Here is a 17,339-nt window from a genome sequence, read left to right as displayed (position 1 = left end):
TCACTGAATTTGGTTAAAGTATTTTAATTTTCCCTTTCTTCTCCTTCTAGGTACCTATTATTAAATTAACAGATTCTTTTACTGAAGTGAAAGTTGATATCAGCTTTAACGTACAGAATGGTGTGAGAGCAGCTGACCTCATCAAAGATTTTACCAAGGTCAGATAATTTATGGTGTTTATTCAGAGAAACTGTTAGAAATGGAGGAGTTGGGCTTTGAGATTCTGTGGTGGTGGTGTTCTGGTAGATGTCGCTAAACTATTTTTATATGCGTTATCGCTGACAGACGCCTCTTTTCTGTGCAATGGTTTTCCTTGCCTTCAATGTGCTTGTCATAATTAGTGGTTTATAATGTGGACTCACCTGAGCATTAAAGGTCGAGAAGGCTTTTGAAGAGCGATAAGGGCTGCAGTCGTGCTGTTGAGGTGGTTCTTGTCTGCTTTTCATCTCTCTAGGGAACCTTTTCTAGATTAATCTCCAAGTCACCTGTAAGGTAGTTCCTGCAGGTTCCCCTACTTTATGTTGTCGTGATTTAAGTCTGTTTCTACTTATTCTGTTTTCTTCCAAGATAGGGGAGAATTGGTCAACATCATCTCCAGGACATTTCAGATGCTTGCACGTGTCAGCCTTTTCTCCCTAAGCTGAAAATGTTAACTGCTTTGGTTTATGAAGAATATCTTTTTTATCCATTCACAATTTTTTTCTTTAGCAGCTCTACGGGTTCACCTTTTTTTATTTTGTAAGAAAAAAATGTAACTATCGTGCACATATTATATTCTTATATTAGGTTGGTGCAAAAGTAATTGCGGTTTTTGCAATTATTTTTAACCTTTTACACCACAATTACTTTTGCACCAACCTAATATAAATGTGCAGAGTAGAGAAAAGCAGTAAAAGAAATAGGATCCATAATCTCACTCTTTTTGGAGGTGTTGGGTGTGTGTGCGTTTTCTTTTTCCCAGAAAAGAAATGTTGTTTTATTAATAATGTGCATGATTACAAAATGCACTAATGTAAAAGGATAGCGAGAAGCTAGTTACCTAATACCTTATAGGCTGAAATCGGCTTTATATATCATCAACTGTTTTGTTCTTGTCGTTGTTGGTTTGTTTTGCTTGTTTATCCTCTTCCTGAAATTTTTAACAAAAGGAATAGTACCCTGTATGTGTATTGTCTTGTACTCTTTTTTTAAACTTAATGCTTTGGAGGGTTTTTTGTATCGGCACAGATGGGTTTCCTTCCTTCTTTTTACTGACCACTCAGTAGTCCTTTGTAAGGACGCAGCGTGCTTTACGTCCGCAGTGCTGTTCCCACCGTGTTTCGCTCTCACAAAAGTGCTCGGTGAACGTCCTTCTGTGCCTGCACCTTTCTCTACACTTGTATAATAAATGTTTGTAGAAAGATTCCTGGAAGTGGAATTGATGAGTCAGAGGCCACCCGTTGGAAATTTGCCTGATTGTTCTTTAAAGATACTGCATCTATTTCTGACATTAACCATAATGTTTGAAAATTATCATTTCTCCGTATTTTTGTTATTTCTCATGCTTGTTTACTTTGACGTGATTTCCAACAGTATACACTTTTCCCTTTCTTATGGAAGCAGTATCTGTTCATTGTGTCAGGAAGAAACTAGAAATCACTAGTCATTCTACCACCCCTAGATAAAGGCTTTTGAGGCGTCCTTCTAGGTGTGGGTGTCTGCTTTGTTCTCCAATGTGTCCCTTGCCTCAGGCCTGGCCTGCGGACAGTACTTACTGAGCGAGTGGAAGAGTGAAAGATGGCCTGTGTGCCAGCTCAGGTGCTCGTACTGTCCTCTGTAAAGCATAGAAGGTGGGTCCGTGTGTGGTCACCTGCCCACAGGAAGCCAGCCGGCAGGGCTGCCCCTGCTTCTGGCTGTGCAGAATCCTCTAACGGACCCTGGTTTACCTGGCGGAGTGCCACCTACCTGCGGAAAAAGATTCTTTAAAATCCCGCTGATGTAGTACTCTAAGCGCTGAGGCTTTGTCCTGTACTCTTTCTGTTACCTGTTTGTAAATGAGGATCCTACGGGAATGGCCATAAATGAGTGTCGTCAAATATATCTCACCAGTGTTTCTGTCTCGTAATGAGTGCTTCAGTGCCATTATTTATGTCTCCATGTTTTAAGTGTTAGATGTCAGGGAAATTCCTTAACTACTTATAGCTCACTCTTAAAATAGAAAATGAAGTATCTCCACCAAAGTTTGTAATGTATGAAACAGTCTATGCTTAGAGACCATTATGCTGTGAATGCTTAGAGCTATTACTAATATAAGAATTCACTGAAAACATCATTTTATTTCTTTTTCAGAAATATCCTGTATTACCATACTTGGTTTTAGTATTGAAACAGTTCTTATTACAGAGGGACCTTAATGAAGTATTTACAGGTGGAATTGGTTCTTATAGTCTCTTTTTAATGGCAGTCAGTTTCCTTCAGGTAAGTTGTGTGGTCATACCATGCTAGCGTATGCCTAGTTTAAAAATATTAATCAGTTGGGGAACCATTTTGGAAAAATTTTCTGTCAGGCTCTAATTACAATGTTTTCCTTGATTGCTTGGGACTTTTCGCTTTAAACTGGGCACCGTTTTATAATTTAGCAAATACGTATTTTAAAATCCCTAAGAAAAAACAGTATTTTATTTTTAATCCCATGTGTTCTAGTATTTTAGAGATTTTTCACTGCAAATTTTAATGTGCAAAGGTATGGCGTGGTTTCCGTAAGTGTAAGTAGTAGTAGAAATGCCAAAAATAAGAACGTCTTTTAAGCAGCTAATCTTGGAAGTTGAGCTGGAATAGAGGCCCGCTATTTGAGTAAGAGGAGTGAGAAGTCGAAGATTGCCACGAGTGTATTAGTTAGTGCTGCCAGGTGCCGGGTTGTGCTCCTGAGTCACAGTGACGTCCCTGAGGTGTTGGGCCAAGCCAGCCCTGTCAGCATCCTGGGGCAGCTGTGAGACTCAGCCTTGCAAGGTGTCCCCAAGCAGCTCTGCACCCCTGGGGCTTCAGTGTTCTTGGTGGCATGAGCACAGCCTGCGCTTACTCCATCAGCTATTGGCTGCTGTGCTAAACCTAAATGAGAAGAGTGTTGCTTATAGAAGTTAGGATGTCGTTTATCCCCAGCTTGATAACTTAGAGAAAATCCAACGTAATTTCTTTATTTTTTCTTCTGGTTTTAGTTACATCCCAGGGAAGATGCTTGCATCCCCAATACAAACTATGGTGTTCTCTTAATAGAATTTTTTGAATTATATGGACGACATTTCAATTATTTAAAGACTGGCATCCGGATAAAGGATGGTGGTTCATATGTGGCCAAAGACGAAGTGCAGAAAAATATGCTGGATGGCTACAGGCCATCGATGCTTTATATTGAAGATCCTTTACAACCAGGTACTGAAATTAGGTAAATTCATGGGCATTCAAAGAAAGGGCCTTGTCAGTCACCATGTTGAACTTGAAATTCTCCTTAGGTGAAAAATTAAAGGTTAACTTATAATTGTCGTCATTCTTTTCTTCCATCAAAACATCTTGTAAGCAAACACACACACAGAGGAAAACACATTGCATACTTCCAGATGAGCTGGGAGTAGAAGCCATTCAGCTCCTGAGGGCAACGGACAATAGGTGTCAGCCGTTTGGGTGGGTTTCTGTGCATCTCGTTTGACCGCCATTTTTCTTCTTTCTTGTGTCCGCATTGCCCCTGATTCCAGGCAGTTGTCAGCTTGGGCTTCAATGTGACGATTCTGAAGTCCCTAGAGGCAGGGAGCACAGGCATGTATCTCAGAGTCACGAGGGAGGGGTTCCAAGTAAAATTTACTTTCCTTTTGGACGCCTCCTCTCCTCTGTAGTTTTGCATAGCCTCCCTGTGTTTCTTCCAGCTTTATGTTGGCTTGAAAGTGAACAGAAAATGAATTCTTTCCATGCTTTCATGACGTTATGTTTGCTTGCTTGAATCCTAGCTTTCCTGGGCAATAGTTGTTTCCAGATAGAATTGTAAAATGTTTAGATTCTGCATTATTGGACTTCAGTGGAAATGCTTGTAGTCATTTGCTTTAATGTGTTAACTTTGAAAATAAGTAAGGAAAGGGGGTTCAGAGGTACAAGTTGTTGCCTGGAGCCCTTTTCTGGCTTTACCGAGACATCTTATAAATATTAATATGCTCTGTTTATTCACTGAGCAAATGTTCGTTGGGAGCCTGCTCTACGTAATGGATGTAAAGATTTTTCAGCAAGGTGGTCCTTGCTTCTTAGGAGCTCATAATTTAGTGTGGGAGATGTCTCCTTACGTAGCTCATAGAAACAAGAACGAGGGGTTTCTAGTTGAGCTTGGTTTCACACTTAGGAGAGAACAGGCGTGACTGTGTATGAGATAGGCCCTGTCAGGCCAGGATACATTTAGGCGATTTATACGCCGTTATAACCTACTTATTTCTTGATCCACACACTCAGAGCCTGGGGGAGTTGTGGGGACGACTGACAGCCAGATTCTGGGTGCAGCTCCAGTAGGCAGCGACCGCCCTTGCTTTTCCCGAAGGGCCTCGGGAACATTTAGTGCATATTAAGCACAGCCAAACTCACTATCTTACATGTACATTTCTTTTCAAGGTAATGATGTTGGGAGGAGTTCATATGGGGCCATGCAAGTGAAACAGGCCTTTGACTATGCTTATGTCGTTCTGAGTCACGCGGTGTCACCCATAGCCAAGTACTATCCCAACAACGAGACGGAGAGGTAAGAGTTGCATGAAAGTCAGCCCATTGTGTCAACGTTGGTTGTGGCTTTTTATCTTCAAATTGATGTGCCCCCTCTCTTTTTTCCAACACGTGCAGCATATTAGGTAGAATAATTAGAGTAACGGACGAAGTTGCCACGTATAGAGATTGGATATCAAAGCAATGGGGCCTGCAGAACAGGCCTGAGCCTTCATGCAACGGTAAGAGTTTTTCGTTGGTCGATTGACTGAGTATTAGAGGCTTTTCTGTATTGTGTGTGCTTAATGGGAAGAAACGTTTTCCAATCTTTTGCCACTCTTTCAGGAAATGGTGTTACCTTGATAGTAGATACTCAGCAGTTAGATAAATGTAATAATAATCTATCTGAAGAAAATGAAGCCCTTGGAAAATGTAGAAGTAAAACTTCGGAATCTCTTAGTAAACACTCTTCAAACTCTTCATCAGGTCCAGTGTCTTCCTCTTCTGCCACACAGTCCAGCTCTAGTGATGTCGTAAGTATGAGCACATGGCTTTTCTAAACCTAGAGGCTTAGGAGTTCTGTTGTGGGGCGTGACTTTGGAGGGAGAAGGCTAACTCATTTGCTTCCCTGTTACCAGGAAATCTTAATAACTGTAATGATTGTACTTTTTCTCAACATTGTATTAAAGATTTCAAGCATATAGCAAAAGTGAAAGAACTGCAGAGAACACCCATCTGCATCACCACTAGAGTCTGCCATCCACATTTTACTTGTTAGCGCGTAGCTAGCCGTCCATCCATCCCTCTGTCCATTCATTCATCTTATTCGTGGACACATTTCACAGTAAATTGCTAATGTCAGGACATTTTACCCCGAAGTGCTGCAGTGTGCCCGTCATTGACCAGAGCTCAATATTTGGCTGTTTTTTTTCCTTCTGATACAAAATTGACATACAAGGAAATCTTGATTTCCTTAATTCAGTAGATTTTTAACAAACGCATACACATGTGTAACCCGAAACATAACAAGATGGAGACCATTGCCATCATCCCGGGGAGTTCCTTCATGAGGCTTTGTAATACCATAGGTCAGATTTGCCTGTGGTAGAATCTCATGTTAGTGGAATCATTATAGTATGTATGCTTTTGTGTAAGAGCTTCTTCCACTCAGTAATATTTTTGAGCTTCTAGGTTTAATTTTTAAAAATTGAGATATAATTCAACTAATACAAAGTTCACCATGTGAAAATGTAGAATTCATTGGTTTTTAGTATATTCAAAGTGTTGTGCAGCCATCGCCACTATCTCATTCCAAGACATTTCCATCACCCCAAAAAGAAACCTATGAGCAGTCCCTGACAACTCCCTCACCTGTCTCCTGGCAACCCCTAATGTACTTTCTGTCTCTATCCTGATTGAATTTTTAGTATCAATTACACCTACAGTTGCTTCTCCTCATCAGAGTTAATTTTGAGTTCACTTAATTGAGATCTAAAATAGACTTACCCATTATTTGAATTTTGACTTTATTAAGTATATGCCATAAAAAGTAATCTAAATATGGAAGGGACATAATTGTCTATTGTTGACGATGATGTGTCATACTGGAGTCATAAATCCTCATATGCAGAATCGACCTGTGTGCCCTTCTGGTTCCTAGGACAGAATGCTGAGCTAGGTATCACAGACACAGTGGGGGGAAGCAGAGACGGCCTGGGAGGGCACTTAGGGGGCTGGGAGACGCTGGATAGAGTGCGAGGGCAGAGTGTAGACCTGAGGAGAGAAATGGCGCCGCCATGGCCCAAGCAGCCCACAAACGGGCTCAGCCCCCTGCCTCAGGGACATCCGTGTCCACACGGTGTGTTGTCATCAGAGCCCCAGACATGGGTCCCCTTAAACCAAGGATCCCCTTAAACCAAACTTTTGTATTTAGTTGAAAACATTGAGCCAGGGACTGGGACCTCAGCCCTCACTCATTACCGTGCTCTTATCACTATATCCGTGGCTGATTTTCTATAAATAAAAATGCAGATTAACTGAGGCCTCTGTGAGCTCCTTTAAGGCTGACCAGCAAGGTCAGGCGAGGGCAGTGGGTTTAACAATGAATAGAAAACTGATCAAATAAGCCACTTTAAATGTTTGGAAGAAAACTTAAGCAACGAATTGTGTGAAGTCCTCAGCATGCTTCCTTTAATTCCCGAATGGTTGAATTTAGTCTAGAGAGCACTTAGCTGAAATTACTTCCTTTCTGAATCTTGACTAAACTGTGAATGTGTCACATTATAACTCGTGTGACTTGTGCTAGGATTCCGATGCGACACCGTGCAAAACCCCGAAGCAGCTGCTCTGCCGTCCGTCCACTGGGAACCGAGCAGGGTCGCAGGATGTGTCCGTGGGGTCCCCTCAGGCAGGTGGGAAAACGCAGAGCTCCCAAACCACTAACACGTCCAACAACCCCGACAAACCGCAGGTGTGTGGAACTTGTGTTTTTCATTGTCAGTGTGCAGTAGAAAATACGCAGAATTTCTTACCTGTGAATTATCTCTCTCCCTCTCTCAAGGGTGGGAAGAAAACTCTAGGTTAAAGAAGAACCCTGTTTTGTTTTAAGAGGTCCCAAAGCACAGCAGTGCTTCTAGTAACAGGATGTCCTTGAGGGTCCTCATGAAACACCATTGTCACATGAACCTGTGCAAATCTAGTGACTGGTCCTCATAAGATGTCCCCGCCTACCCACCTTATTACAGATGCAGCACAAAAAATTGCATCAGGTTATAAAAAGGTTCAGTTGTACTTGAAGTCAACGCAAATGAAGCTGTTGCGTGACCTCGTGGCTGCATCGTGCATGTCTGGGAATAACGTGTCGTTTACATTTTAATATTCAATACCTTGTTGCCTGGGTTGAAATGAGCAGGCAGCCGTCAGCCATGATAGTCAAATAGCATCAGCTTGGACTTAAAAAGGCCACAGAGATACTCTATTCTAAGGGTTTTAGATGCCTAAATTTTGATTAATCGTGAGTAATAAAATCAGAATGAGGGGAAGAAGCCAGATCACATTGGGCTCCCGCCTCAGGCCATCTCACCCCCACCCAACACAGGGACCCTGGGGAGGCACTTGGCAGTGGGGAGTGACTGCTGCGTAGGTCACCTCGCGTCCAAATGGACTCGCAGAGTCCGTTTTACCTATCCAGCCTTAGTCATGTGCACCCAACACAGACTCACTCCGAAATGGCAATTAAAGTGACAGGGATAGCAGGAAAGGAGCAGCCAGCCATGATGACGCCTGACCTGGCTGCACTCCTGTATGTCTTCCAGTCATGTCATTTATTATGTAGTATATTGGTTGATAGATGTCTTAAGAAACATTTTACGTGCATATACTCTGTTACGAAGGCAAGGCAGTGGTTTCCTTTCTCAGTACTTCCACTAAAAGGTCATGGAAACGTTTCAGAGCTCAAGACAGTTAAGCCCTGCAGTGTCGTCGTCTGCCTGCCAGACGAGTCAGCCTATCCCTAGTTTTGAAAGCCCCCGAGTCAGGTCTTAGCAAGTGTTCTGTTGAATCCACGATACTGATGTCGTCTTGTCCACTTTCCTTTTCTGCAGCACGGATCAGCAAGGCTCTTTCGTTCTTCCAGCAAAGGCTTCCAAGGTACAACCCAAACGAGCCATGGTTCCTTGATGACAAACAAACAACATCAAGGCAAATCAAATAATCAGTATTACCATGGCAAAAAGAGGAAACACAAGAGGGACGCGCCCCTCTCAGACCTCTGTAGATAGTCACCGTTGTATGATGGACGGTCTTCTGTGTGCAGTGACCTCAAGCCCAGGACAGTTGCCTGGGGACTCCTGGGACACGTTTGGGAGCCTTACACTGTTCTCACGTTGATTTAGCCACTGCGTTTTTTCCCAGCTCGCCATGGAATGGATCATGAAGACTGACAACTGCAAAAAACAAAGAGCAAGTGAAAAAAGGGCGGGGAAAAGGCTGCTCGTTTGATAAGTCATAGGCTACAACAGGGTCATTTTAAGACTTAAAGCTTGAATGTAAAATCAATATACTTCTCATTGGCTTTATGCAGAGTTAGTGGGAATAGTGTTCAGTGTGGGTAGGGTGATAAGAAGAAAACACTTCAGAGGATTGGGGTGGGAAGGAGAACAGAGGTAATCACATAGGAAGTCCAGATTCCAAAGGGGAAAGTGATCTGTGCATGTTTGTTTGTGTTTTTTTTTAAATATTTTTGAATATATTTACCATTTTATTGTGTGTATATATAGATGACCATATAGGAAATCGATATTTGTAATAGTGGATTTGTTAATACTTTTTACATAACATTACTGTTTAAATTGTAAACATATTTTTCTCAGGATTAGTTTGCAAAATAATCTGAATTGTCATCTTAACATCCATGTATAGGGAAGTGATTAGCTCTCTTATTCAATTTTTTTTCCTGGGCTTTGAAATGACAACAGAATCCTGGTGACCTGCTGCTGAAAAATGCTTCCTCTCTAAAGAAAAGGTTGATGGTGGCAAATGATGGTTATTTTATTTTGTAAAAACAAATATATATGTACTGTGTACTTTTGTGTAAACACTGAAAAACCTCTAGCCATCTCTGAAAATTAACTTGCAACTGTTTTCCCTAGTGCTGTCGTCTTGGGCAGTGGGGCAGTTACATGACTTTGTATTTGTTTCCTTTGCGTTCCTTTCTCTCCCTCCACCCCCCCCCCCCCCAATAGGGGAAAAAAGGCCACCATGTCGGGTCTCATTCCTGTCGCAGTGAAACCTTGAGTCCCACAGACTGCATGCTGGCTCCTCTGACCCTGTGTGCTGCACGTGCTTGTTTTTTCTCATCTCTTATTCTTTTTTAAATTCATGCTTAACTACTGTGGGAGAGAATAACTGTAAACAGCTTTAATTAAATCATACTTATAAAAAACTATTTTCTTATACTTCACTTTATGCTTTTGGTATTGTTGGTCTTTAAAAATTAAATGGTCTTTGATAATGGATCTATTTTGTATTGCCTTATTAAGACCAAATACTTCTTGTCATCCCATTCTTTATCCTCTCCTTCCACGGAATTGTTATCTTTAATTAAAACCTTTTTTAACTATCAGCTTGTTTCAATCATACAGTAAATTTTCGTTGTGGTCAGCTCTGAGTGCAAATGAAATGTATAATTCTGTTACTCGTCACACATTGAGTTTGAAACTTGTTTGGGAATATTTACTATAATAGAATGTAAGTGATATTTCCGAAAATGCTTTCTTGTAAGGTGAAAGCTCTTATGTTTAGCATCAATGTATGTGGCTCTGTTAATTACAGCCATTTCTGAGATGAGATTATTTTATATACATATATATGTGTATTATTTTATACATATATATATACACACACACAGATAAAGTACTGTTGGCTTTTAGGAATTTCTTTTATATACGTTTATGAAATACTGAAGACCAATGAGACCATTAATGGACACTTAGTGCAACTTTTTATAAAGAAAATAATGCTACAGTTAAGACCAAAACTGATGTCATCCCTGAAGTTAACAATTTTCAATATGTTCGTATTTTAATTCACAACAGAAAAATATGTTTCAAAACTGGAAACTCATAATACTGGTGTATACCGTGGAAGATTTTAAATGTGATGTTACTTTGACAATGTTTTAAATTTTAGAGTCACATTTTATTCTGATCAGAATTTTTATCAAGATGTCTAGCTCTTGTTTTTTGGAACTGGTTTGTCATAACATATTGCGCGCATAATCACAGTATTTATTTTCTAGGACTATGGTGAATGTGTAGACTTATGTTTACTGCTAAGGGAACAATTATTTATAAAATAAAATTAAATCCAGTATTAGCTGCCTATTTCAGACACTTAATACGTGCAGAGCTACATGTTACATTTCCTACACTGAAGTTTTTGTTTTGTTTTGTTTTTTTAAGAATCAGCCTCATTGTTGAAAGTGAATGTACTCTTAGGGTGCAGATGTTAGTGTCCCAATAAGCATGTGACTATATTACGGTGGTGGTAGCGGGAAGATCATCTTGATTCCATTGGGAATCTTAGGTTTTCGTAAATTTATTGGGAAAATAGTTTTTCCTGTACTGCTGAAGTTTCTTTTTGGTAAACAGTATCTTTCTAAAAGAAAAAGCATGAAGGAGAAATTGAGGTGTGTACGTTTCCTCAAATGACCAGCGTTGCACTCGTGAATACTGTGTATCTTGCGCGATGGACAGTGTGGAAGCTGTTCACTTTTCAATCTGAAGTAAAATACTTTCAAGAACTTTTAGTTTGCCTGCTCATTTGTTTTGTACACTTCATCTCTGTATTTGACTCGTGTCCTTTTACTTTTCTCAGTGCTAGTACTCCCTGTAAAGATTTTGTGGGCGTATCAGAAATGTGTCATTTAAATATTTGCAGTCCGTCCCTACCCATGAGGCAGAACCTGCCTTCGCTAGTGCTTGTAGGACGGGATTTTACAGGTTCTGCCTCTGGCGGCCACGGTCATGTGTGTGGACCTGGTCAGTGTTGCTGCTCTTTAAAAAGGCATAATACACATTCAGATACTGGTTTTTAGAGGTGCTGATGGGTCCAGGAGGTGCCCGCACAAAACCTGAGTGCTTCTGTTGTGCTGATCAAAGTAAATGCAGTTTGGAGGCGTCCACGAAGGTGCCTGGTTTTCAGCATCTTTGTTTTGTATGGAGACGTTGCACGTGGTTTTCGAACCTTGTTTTGACCTGTGGGATCTCCTGGTTTTACATGGGCTTGCCCTCTGGTCTTCAGCAGTTGATCATACTATATTTTTGTCCTATTTTGAGTGTGTTTTCCCTTTACTTGCATTTTGAGCCTCTCATTAATACGGAGGTTATTTGCTTTGGCTCAGATATTCCCGGATAAAGTCCTCACAGAGCCAAACATGGGCGGTAGGGAGAGCATTTTTCCTAGTCTTTGCCTCTGGAGCCTTATACTTCCGTGTGTTTTCTTCCCATTCCCTCTGCCATGTAATGGTAAGTGTGAGTTGTGTTTGCCTTCACCTATGGACTAGGGTTTGGGGTTTCCAGAACGTGGGCCAGTCGGAAGAAAGTGTGACAGCTGTGAGCTGCAAGACCCCGTTCTGCGGGGACTCGCTCACTGCAGAGCCCTCCCCTGTGACTAGGATGTCGTGTCAAGCTCTAGAAATTCCTAGAAATCACCACTACCAGGTATTACCAAGTTTTGCTGATAATTTTATTGGTTATGACTGTATCTTCTCAATTGGATTTTTATACTGGTCTACAGTTTTATCAATTCCTTCGGTTATAACACTGTTGATTTCTCAGTGTTTCAGTCACTAACTAGGAATGTTGATAGGAAATTGCTTCTCAATTAACTTTTCAAAAATTAGATGGTAAAATATAAAAACCTCATTCCCAATTTTGCTATGATAAGTATCGAAGTGTGAAAACTAATGATCAGAAGAGTTTATTCTTACCCATCTGTTCTTGTTCTAGCGCATTGAACTGTTTCGATTAGTAGAAAGCAACTTTCTCATAAAGTATTTTCTGAGCAAAGCAGTCTATACATGCCTCTATTAAACTTAATTGAGTAGAAGTTACATTTAATAGTTACTCTTTATCCTAATTTTCGTCAGTGAGGGAGTTCACCTAGTGAAACCTGTGAGAATGACATAGCAGGAAAGTGGGAACAAAGACCGCTCTGAGGTGGTGTCTTCACCTTGCCTCAGCTTCTAAACCTCCAGGCTCTAACTGCCATCTTGTCAAAACATTTATGGGCGGAATAAACGTTAACATTTTAATATGCCACTTGTATTAAGCATAACTAAGGGACAAGCCAGGTTTTACTGTGCAAGTTATTAGCGTGGATCGAGAGCTTCACATACCCCGGAGGCCTTTTTCTCCACCATCTTATTAGCCGTCTTGACTTTCCACCTTAAGCAGCAGTTTTTTCATCAGAGATAATGAGCTAAATATCTGTATAAATTGAATGTTGACAAAATTATTAACCAGGAGAATTGCTTACAAGCTCTACTGATTTATTATATGATATCCAGAATTAAATATTTACTTAAGGACCGTTTTTAGTTAATAAGATGCTAATGTTTGTTTTACTCTTATGTCAGGTTTCCTGGTATTTTTTAAGTATTTGGCCTGTGCCTTTTCTACTTAAGTATGTGCGCTATTAAGTTTAACCTCGTCCACGGTGTACTAGCCTGAAAGAGACACTTCAGAAAGAGGCTGAACCAGAGAGGGAGCTAGCACATCCCCTTGGTTATTATAAGCTTGAGGTCGCCCCTCGGATTTACTGAGACAAATGTGAGCCTTGTCAATAAGAACAGATGCTAATGGAAATCGGGTGTGCTCTCCATTTGTGTATTTCAGCAGAAGTGTTTGCTGGCATTTGCTCATCTTTATTTCTGCATTTTAACTTAAGTCCTTGAGGTTCCACAGGGCCGTGGCTACTTTTTACTGCAGCAGCTTCTGCATGGCCTGATTACAGGGAAGGTCTCCACCAAAGAGACAGTCTGGACTTTACCTTAAAGATGCTGTAGTAACGAGAGATTATGAAGTAAAACAAACCGCGTTACCTGGACAGTGGGGGTAGGTGGGGCGGGGAGAAGAGGCCTAGGGGAAACCTCTAAAGCCAGTAGGTTGGTGAAGGTGATTTCATCCTTGTCTCTTATGAATTAGTCAGCCATACTTCTTAAAGAGAGAGAGATTTTTGGTTATCAGCCACATTCTCTTGGGTTCTGTGCAATTCATAGCTGTTCCCTAAGTCGTGTCATTATTACCTTTGTTTAGATTTATCGTACATCTCTTTGTCCTGAAACTTAAAGTCTCCGAAATTATAGATCACTTCTCTCTGATTTTTATATATTGGAATTTTCAGGAGTCACTTTTTTGTAAAGTCTTTTGAAAGTCCCGTTATCCTAAAATAATACAAAGGGCTTGTTACAAGTATCAGAGTCTTCACACTACTCATTACTACAAAGCACTGTGTGTTAAAAGTGAAACGTTAGGTGGCAGCCAGTGTAGTTTCTGGCTGTAAGACGCAAAGGACTATTGAGATCAACTTTTTAGTGGACTGTGCATAGATACATGTGTTTAGAAGTTTGTTGGACCAGTGTTTGCTCTTAATAACCTTTTCTTCATTTCCTTCTTTGATCAGCATCGCCTTCTGTGTTAAGAAAGGCGGACGCCTGTGAGGTGCAAGAGGTTTGAATCGTCTCAAAAGCTTTCCAATCTTGTCTAGTTACCGCTGCAGAGGCACTAAGGAACTTACCAGAAAAAGAGATTTGATACAAATGATTGATGAAATCGCGACATTTCCAGAGGTCATATTACTGGGCACCAGTTATCAATACTATGAATGAATGACACACCTGGAAGCTTTTTTTTTTCTTTTTTTTTTTTTAAGCTAACGATTTCTTCAAAGACGTCAATTGTTTGTTTGCCTTGGAAAATTTTATAAATTGCATTTCTACGCATACCTGCCCCCAGTGCTTACAACTGGGGTTATTATGAATAATAAACCTGCACTTCAATAAAGGCTTTGTGCTTTCATTTACCTTCAAAACCTCTGGTATGAGCCTTTATGTAAAACTCGAAGAGCTACTTTTTCTTAATTTATCCTATAATTCTAAAGATATCCCTGTTTAGACAATGAGCTTTTCTTGTACATAGATGGCATTTCTATCGGGTTTCATCCTCTCTAATGCAAGTGGGGGTGCCTTAAAATGTTATGTTTTTCTCCCGCCTAGGTCTTAGCCAAAGAGATCTGCTGGCCTCCCCACAGCCGCAGCCACGCTGGAAACTGTCTCCCTGGAATTTGGTTGTTCACAAGTGCCAAGCCGGCTTTATCCTTTGCAAGGGGTTATGCTCGCTGCACTAAGACATTAAGATACTTCATCCCAGGTTCATGACGCAGACCGTTCGAGTAAGGAAAACGTTTGCTTCTGCAAAGAATGGAAGAAGCAGGACTAAGCCAAGTGCAACCAAGCCGAGTTTTCAGAACCGTCTCCCAGGGAGCAGAGTGGGCGGTCCTATGGCTGGTGCTTGTGTGGGCCCCACCTGAGTGGTCGTGAAGGGAATCCTGCATAGTTTGTGTCCAGAGACTCCCAGGCTGACTTAGAGTGGAGAGAAGTTCAGGCTAGACGACTGCCCGCTCCAGCCTGCTCACTGCTTATACATTTACTGGCAACGTTCTCTTCTAAAAAGCAAGAAACGATAATCCTGTTAAATAAGTTTCTCAAGTGATAAATCAGAGAATGAGCTGAGGCTGCAGTATAGTTTTGTCCACCTACCCAGACAGTGAATTGACCTAATTCTGCAACTGATAGTGAATGTGTGTGATGTTGTGAAGGAGTGTAATTAACACGTAAGTAAATGAAAGGACCTAGTTCCCCCTCATCCCTAGTCGCACTTAACTCCCTGGAGTTGGCCACTATAATAGTCAGGGATATATCCGTGACATCAATGAATTTTAAAAACGCATTTTTAAAAATGCATTTACATGTGAAAGCACAGATATACTTTCAGGGGGTCTTTCCCCCTTTTACGTAAGTGGTATCGCACATAACTCCCTACCACATGGAGAGAGGCATTCCACACGCAGCTCTCCTCATCCCTTTTTGGGTGCTGACTTTCGCTTGCAGGTAGCTTTGGTAAGTTAACCTGTCAGAAACCCCAAGGCCCTTATAAACTAATAGACTTAGGAAATGTCAGTACTTTCTAGCTTATCTTGAGTAGGGATATTATAAAGTCTTGCTATTTGATGGTGCTTCTGAGTTTATTTAAAAATTCTTACAGTTTTATCTTGGAGGTGAATTTCCACAGTTTTGAGAAGTTTCATCCATTGATAAATATTCACTAGGATTGAAATATTATACATGTAACATGGCCATCTGAAACTATGCCTCTACTTTTTCTGTATTTCTACTTTTTAAAAAACGCTGCCCTGGGCAAAACTGATGAAAAAATCGCACTTGTGTTGATCATTCTCCACCTCCCACCCCTAACACTTGATCTTTTAAGACCCTTCAGTAACTGCAGCAGCTAAAACTAAAGCTCTCTAAAAATAAGTAGAATGGATGGTAAGGTGAGTAGAGAGGGAACTCCAGTGAGAAAAAGGATCCAGTTTTCTGGGTCAGAGAAAACAGAGCTGCCTTGGGTTTTGTTGGGAAAATCTGCTGGAAATTTTGTTGGAAAAAGAAAGGATGAAAGGCAGCTGTGGAAAATTCCAGACAGTATCTCCATAATCCTTAGTGGCCCAGCGCTATCATTTTTTAAGGAGATATTTTCCCTGAAATCACTTTCTTAGGCGCTCATTATGTGAGTGTAGAATTTTCGCTGTAATTTCTATTCATTAGTGCCCAGTAAAACCTGTTACAAGATGTTCTCTATTTACCAGGTTATCTTAGGAATGCAACAACTTTGACTTTTAAATTAGGACCATTTTTCACCTTTTAAGTAAAATGCTTTATACTTCTTGCTTATCTAAGAAAACCATTTCTTAAAAAAGAACCCGAACAAACTAATCTGTTAAATAACCCATTTGGGAAATAGCATACATTTTTCTATATATGTATATGTTTCTAAAGCAGGTAACTAATTCCTCTTTGAAAACATGGGATTAGAATGTTGAAGAGAAACCCATTAGAGATTTTTTTAAAAAAGTCAATGTTTAATGCTAACATTAAAGTGAAAGGGAAGGAGAGGGTTGTTAAAACTATCAAGTGGCCTATGTACTTAGTGTATCCATTTTCAAAAGAGCTAGTGCTCAATTTGCATTGCAAACCATTTTTGTACTTGAATCGCCCAGCAGGCATCTTGGTGAACGTTCCAAATAGTTGTAAAGCGGATTACCTCGTGCATCTTTGTTTTTAACAAATCCAATTTAGGAAAACAGTGCTTTCATATACGTAGGCAAGACATCTCCACAGGAAGACCGAAGGTAAGGGGACACGGCGGCGACACACAACCACCTGTAGAAACAGACCTGTAAGGTGGCCAGGCAGGGGACGAGGAGTGCTGGGACCTGGGCTGGGGCGGCCCTGCCAAGAAAGTGGCAAGCAAGTGGAGAGGCGCAGAGCAGTGGTTCTGTCATAGTTTAAAGCCAAATAGTCCTAAAAGTTTGTTTCCTGTCCCTCCCTCTGTTTTCTCCCTCTTCTGAGGCAGGGACTTCCAACTTCTGGTGGCTGTGGGGGGTTTGGTCTCTAAATAATACACCTCTCGTGCCATGTCTTGATCTTTAGTTCTTGAAATCGTGCTAACTTCCACCGCCCCAGCCGCCCCGTAGTTAAACCGACTTATTTAGCACGATAGTCTGTTAATGTCCTGACCGGGTAGGTGTCTAATTGAGCTGCATAATAAAGTGATTCTTTTTCTGCACAAGTGTTTTTGTTCTAACTGGAGATTCTTTGTTTTTTACTTGAGTAATTCACCCCAACACTGCCGATTTTCTCCTGCTGTCCACATCTCAGGTACATCGCTGTTGTATGAGTTTCATCTCAGGTGGCTCTCCTGGACCTCTGACTAGCTGTGTCTGTTGCACACAGGTCACCTCCACCCGGAGAGTCCTTTCGCTCACCCATGTTCACCTCTTTTTTTAAAATA

General features: G+C 40.9%; 2 protein-coding genes across 6 annotated transcripts in view; both read left to right on the top strand.

Moving 5' to 3' along the window:
* Positions 1–11,017, top strand: part of TENT4B (terminal nucleotidyltransferase 4B) — a 46,465-nt gene extending 35,448 nt beyond the window's left edge. For 2 of the 4 annotated variants that reach the window (XM_074314925.2, XM_074314924.2), the window contains 8 exons: positions 51–158; positions 2,329–2,457; positions 3,195–3,408; positions 4,624–4,750; positions 4,849–4,952; positions 5,197–5,243; positions 7,016–7,180; positions 8,313–11,017. In XM_074314925.2, the coding sequence (XP_074171026.2) occupies positions 51–158; positions 2,329–2,457; positions 3,195–3,408; positions 4,624–4,750; positions 4,849–4,952; positions 5,197–5,243; positions 7,016–7,180; positions 8,313–8,489 (1,071 nt within the window). In that variant the 3' untranslated portion in view covers positions 8,490–11,017. Of the gene's footprint in view, positions 1–50; positions 159–2,328; positions 2,458–3,194; positions 3,409–4,623; positions 4,751–4,848; positions 4,953–5,055; positions 5,244–7,015; positions 7,181–8,312 lie in introns of all 4 variants that reach the window. The other 2 variants (XM_074314926.2, XM_088800359.1) reach the window with 1 other exon arrangement.
* Positions 11,018–11,166: 149 nt separating this feature from the next.
* The window catches only part of ADCY7 (adenylate cyclase 7), a 65,564-nt gene continuing 59,391 nt past the window's right edge, over positions 11,167–17,339 (top strand). For both annotated transcript variants that reach the window (XR_016022111.1, XM_088800357.1), the window contains exon 1: positions 11,167–16,677. The gene's annotated coding sequence lies outside the window, so the exon portion shown is untranslated. The remainder of the gene's footprint in view (positions 16,678–17,339) is intronic.

Source organism: Rhinolophus sinicus, chromosome 8 (genome assembly GCF_057876585.1).
Source record: "Rhinolophus sinicus isolate RSI-liver-muscle chromosome 8, RSI-T2T, whole genome shotgun sequence".
NCBI classification, from domain to species: Eukaryota; Metazoa; Chordata; class Mammalia; order Chiroptera; family Rhinolophidae; genus Rhinolophus; species Rhinolophus sinicus.
Note: the sequence above shows the minus strand (reverse complement) of the source record. Positions and strands in the feature narration are given on the sequence as shown.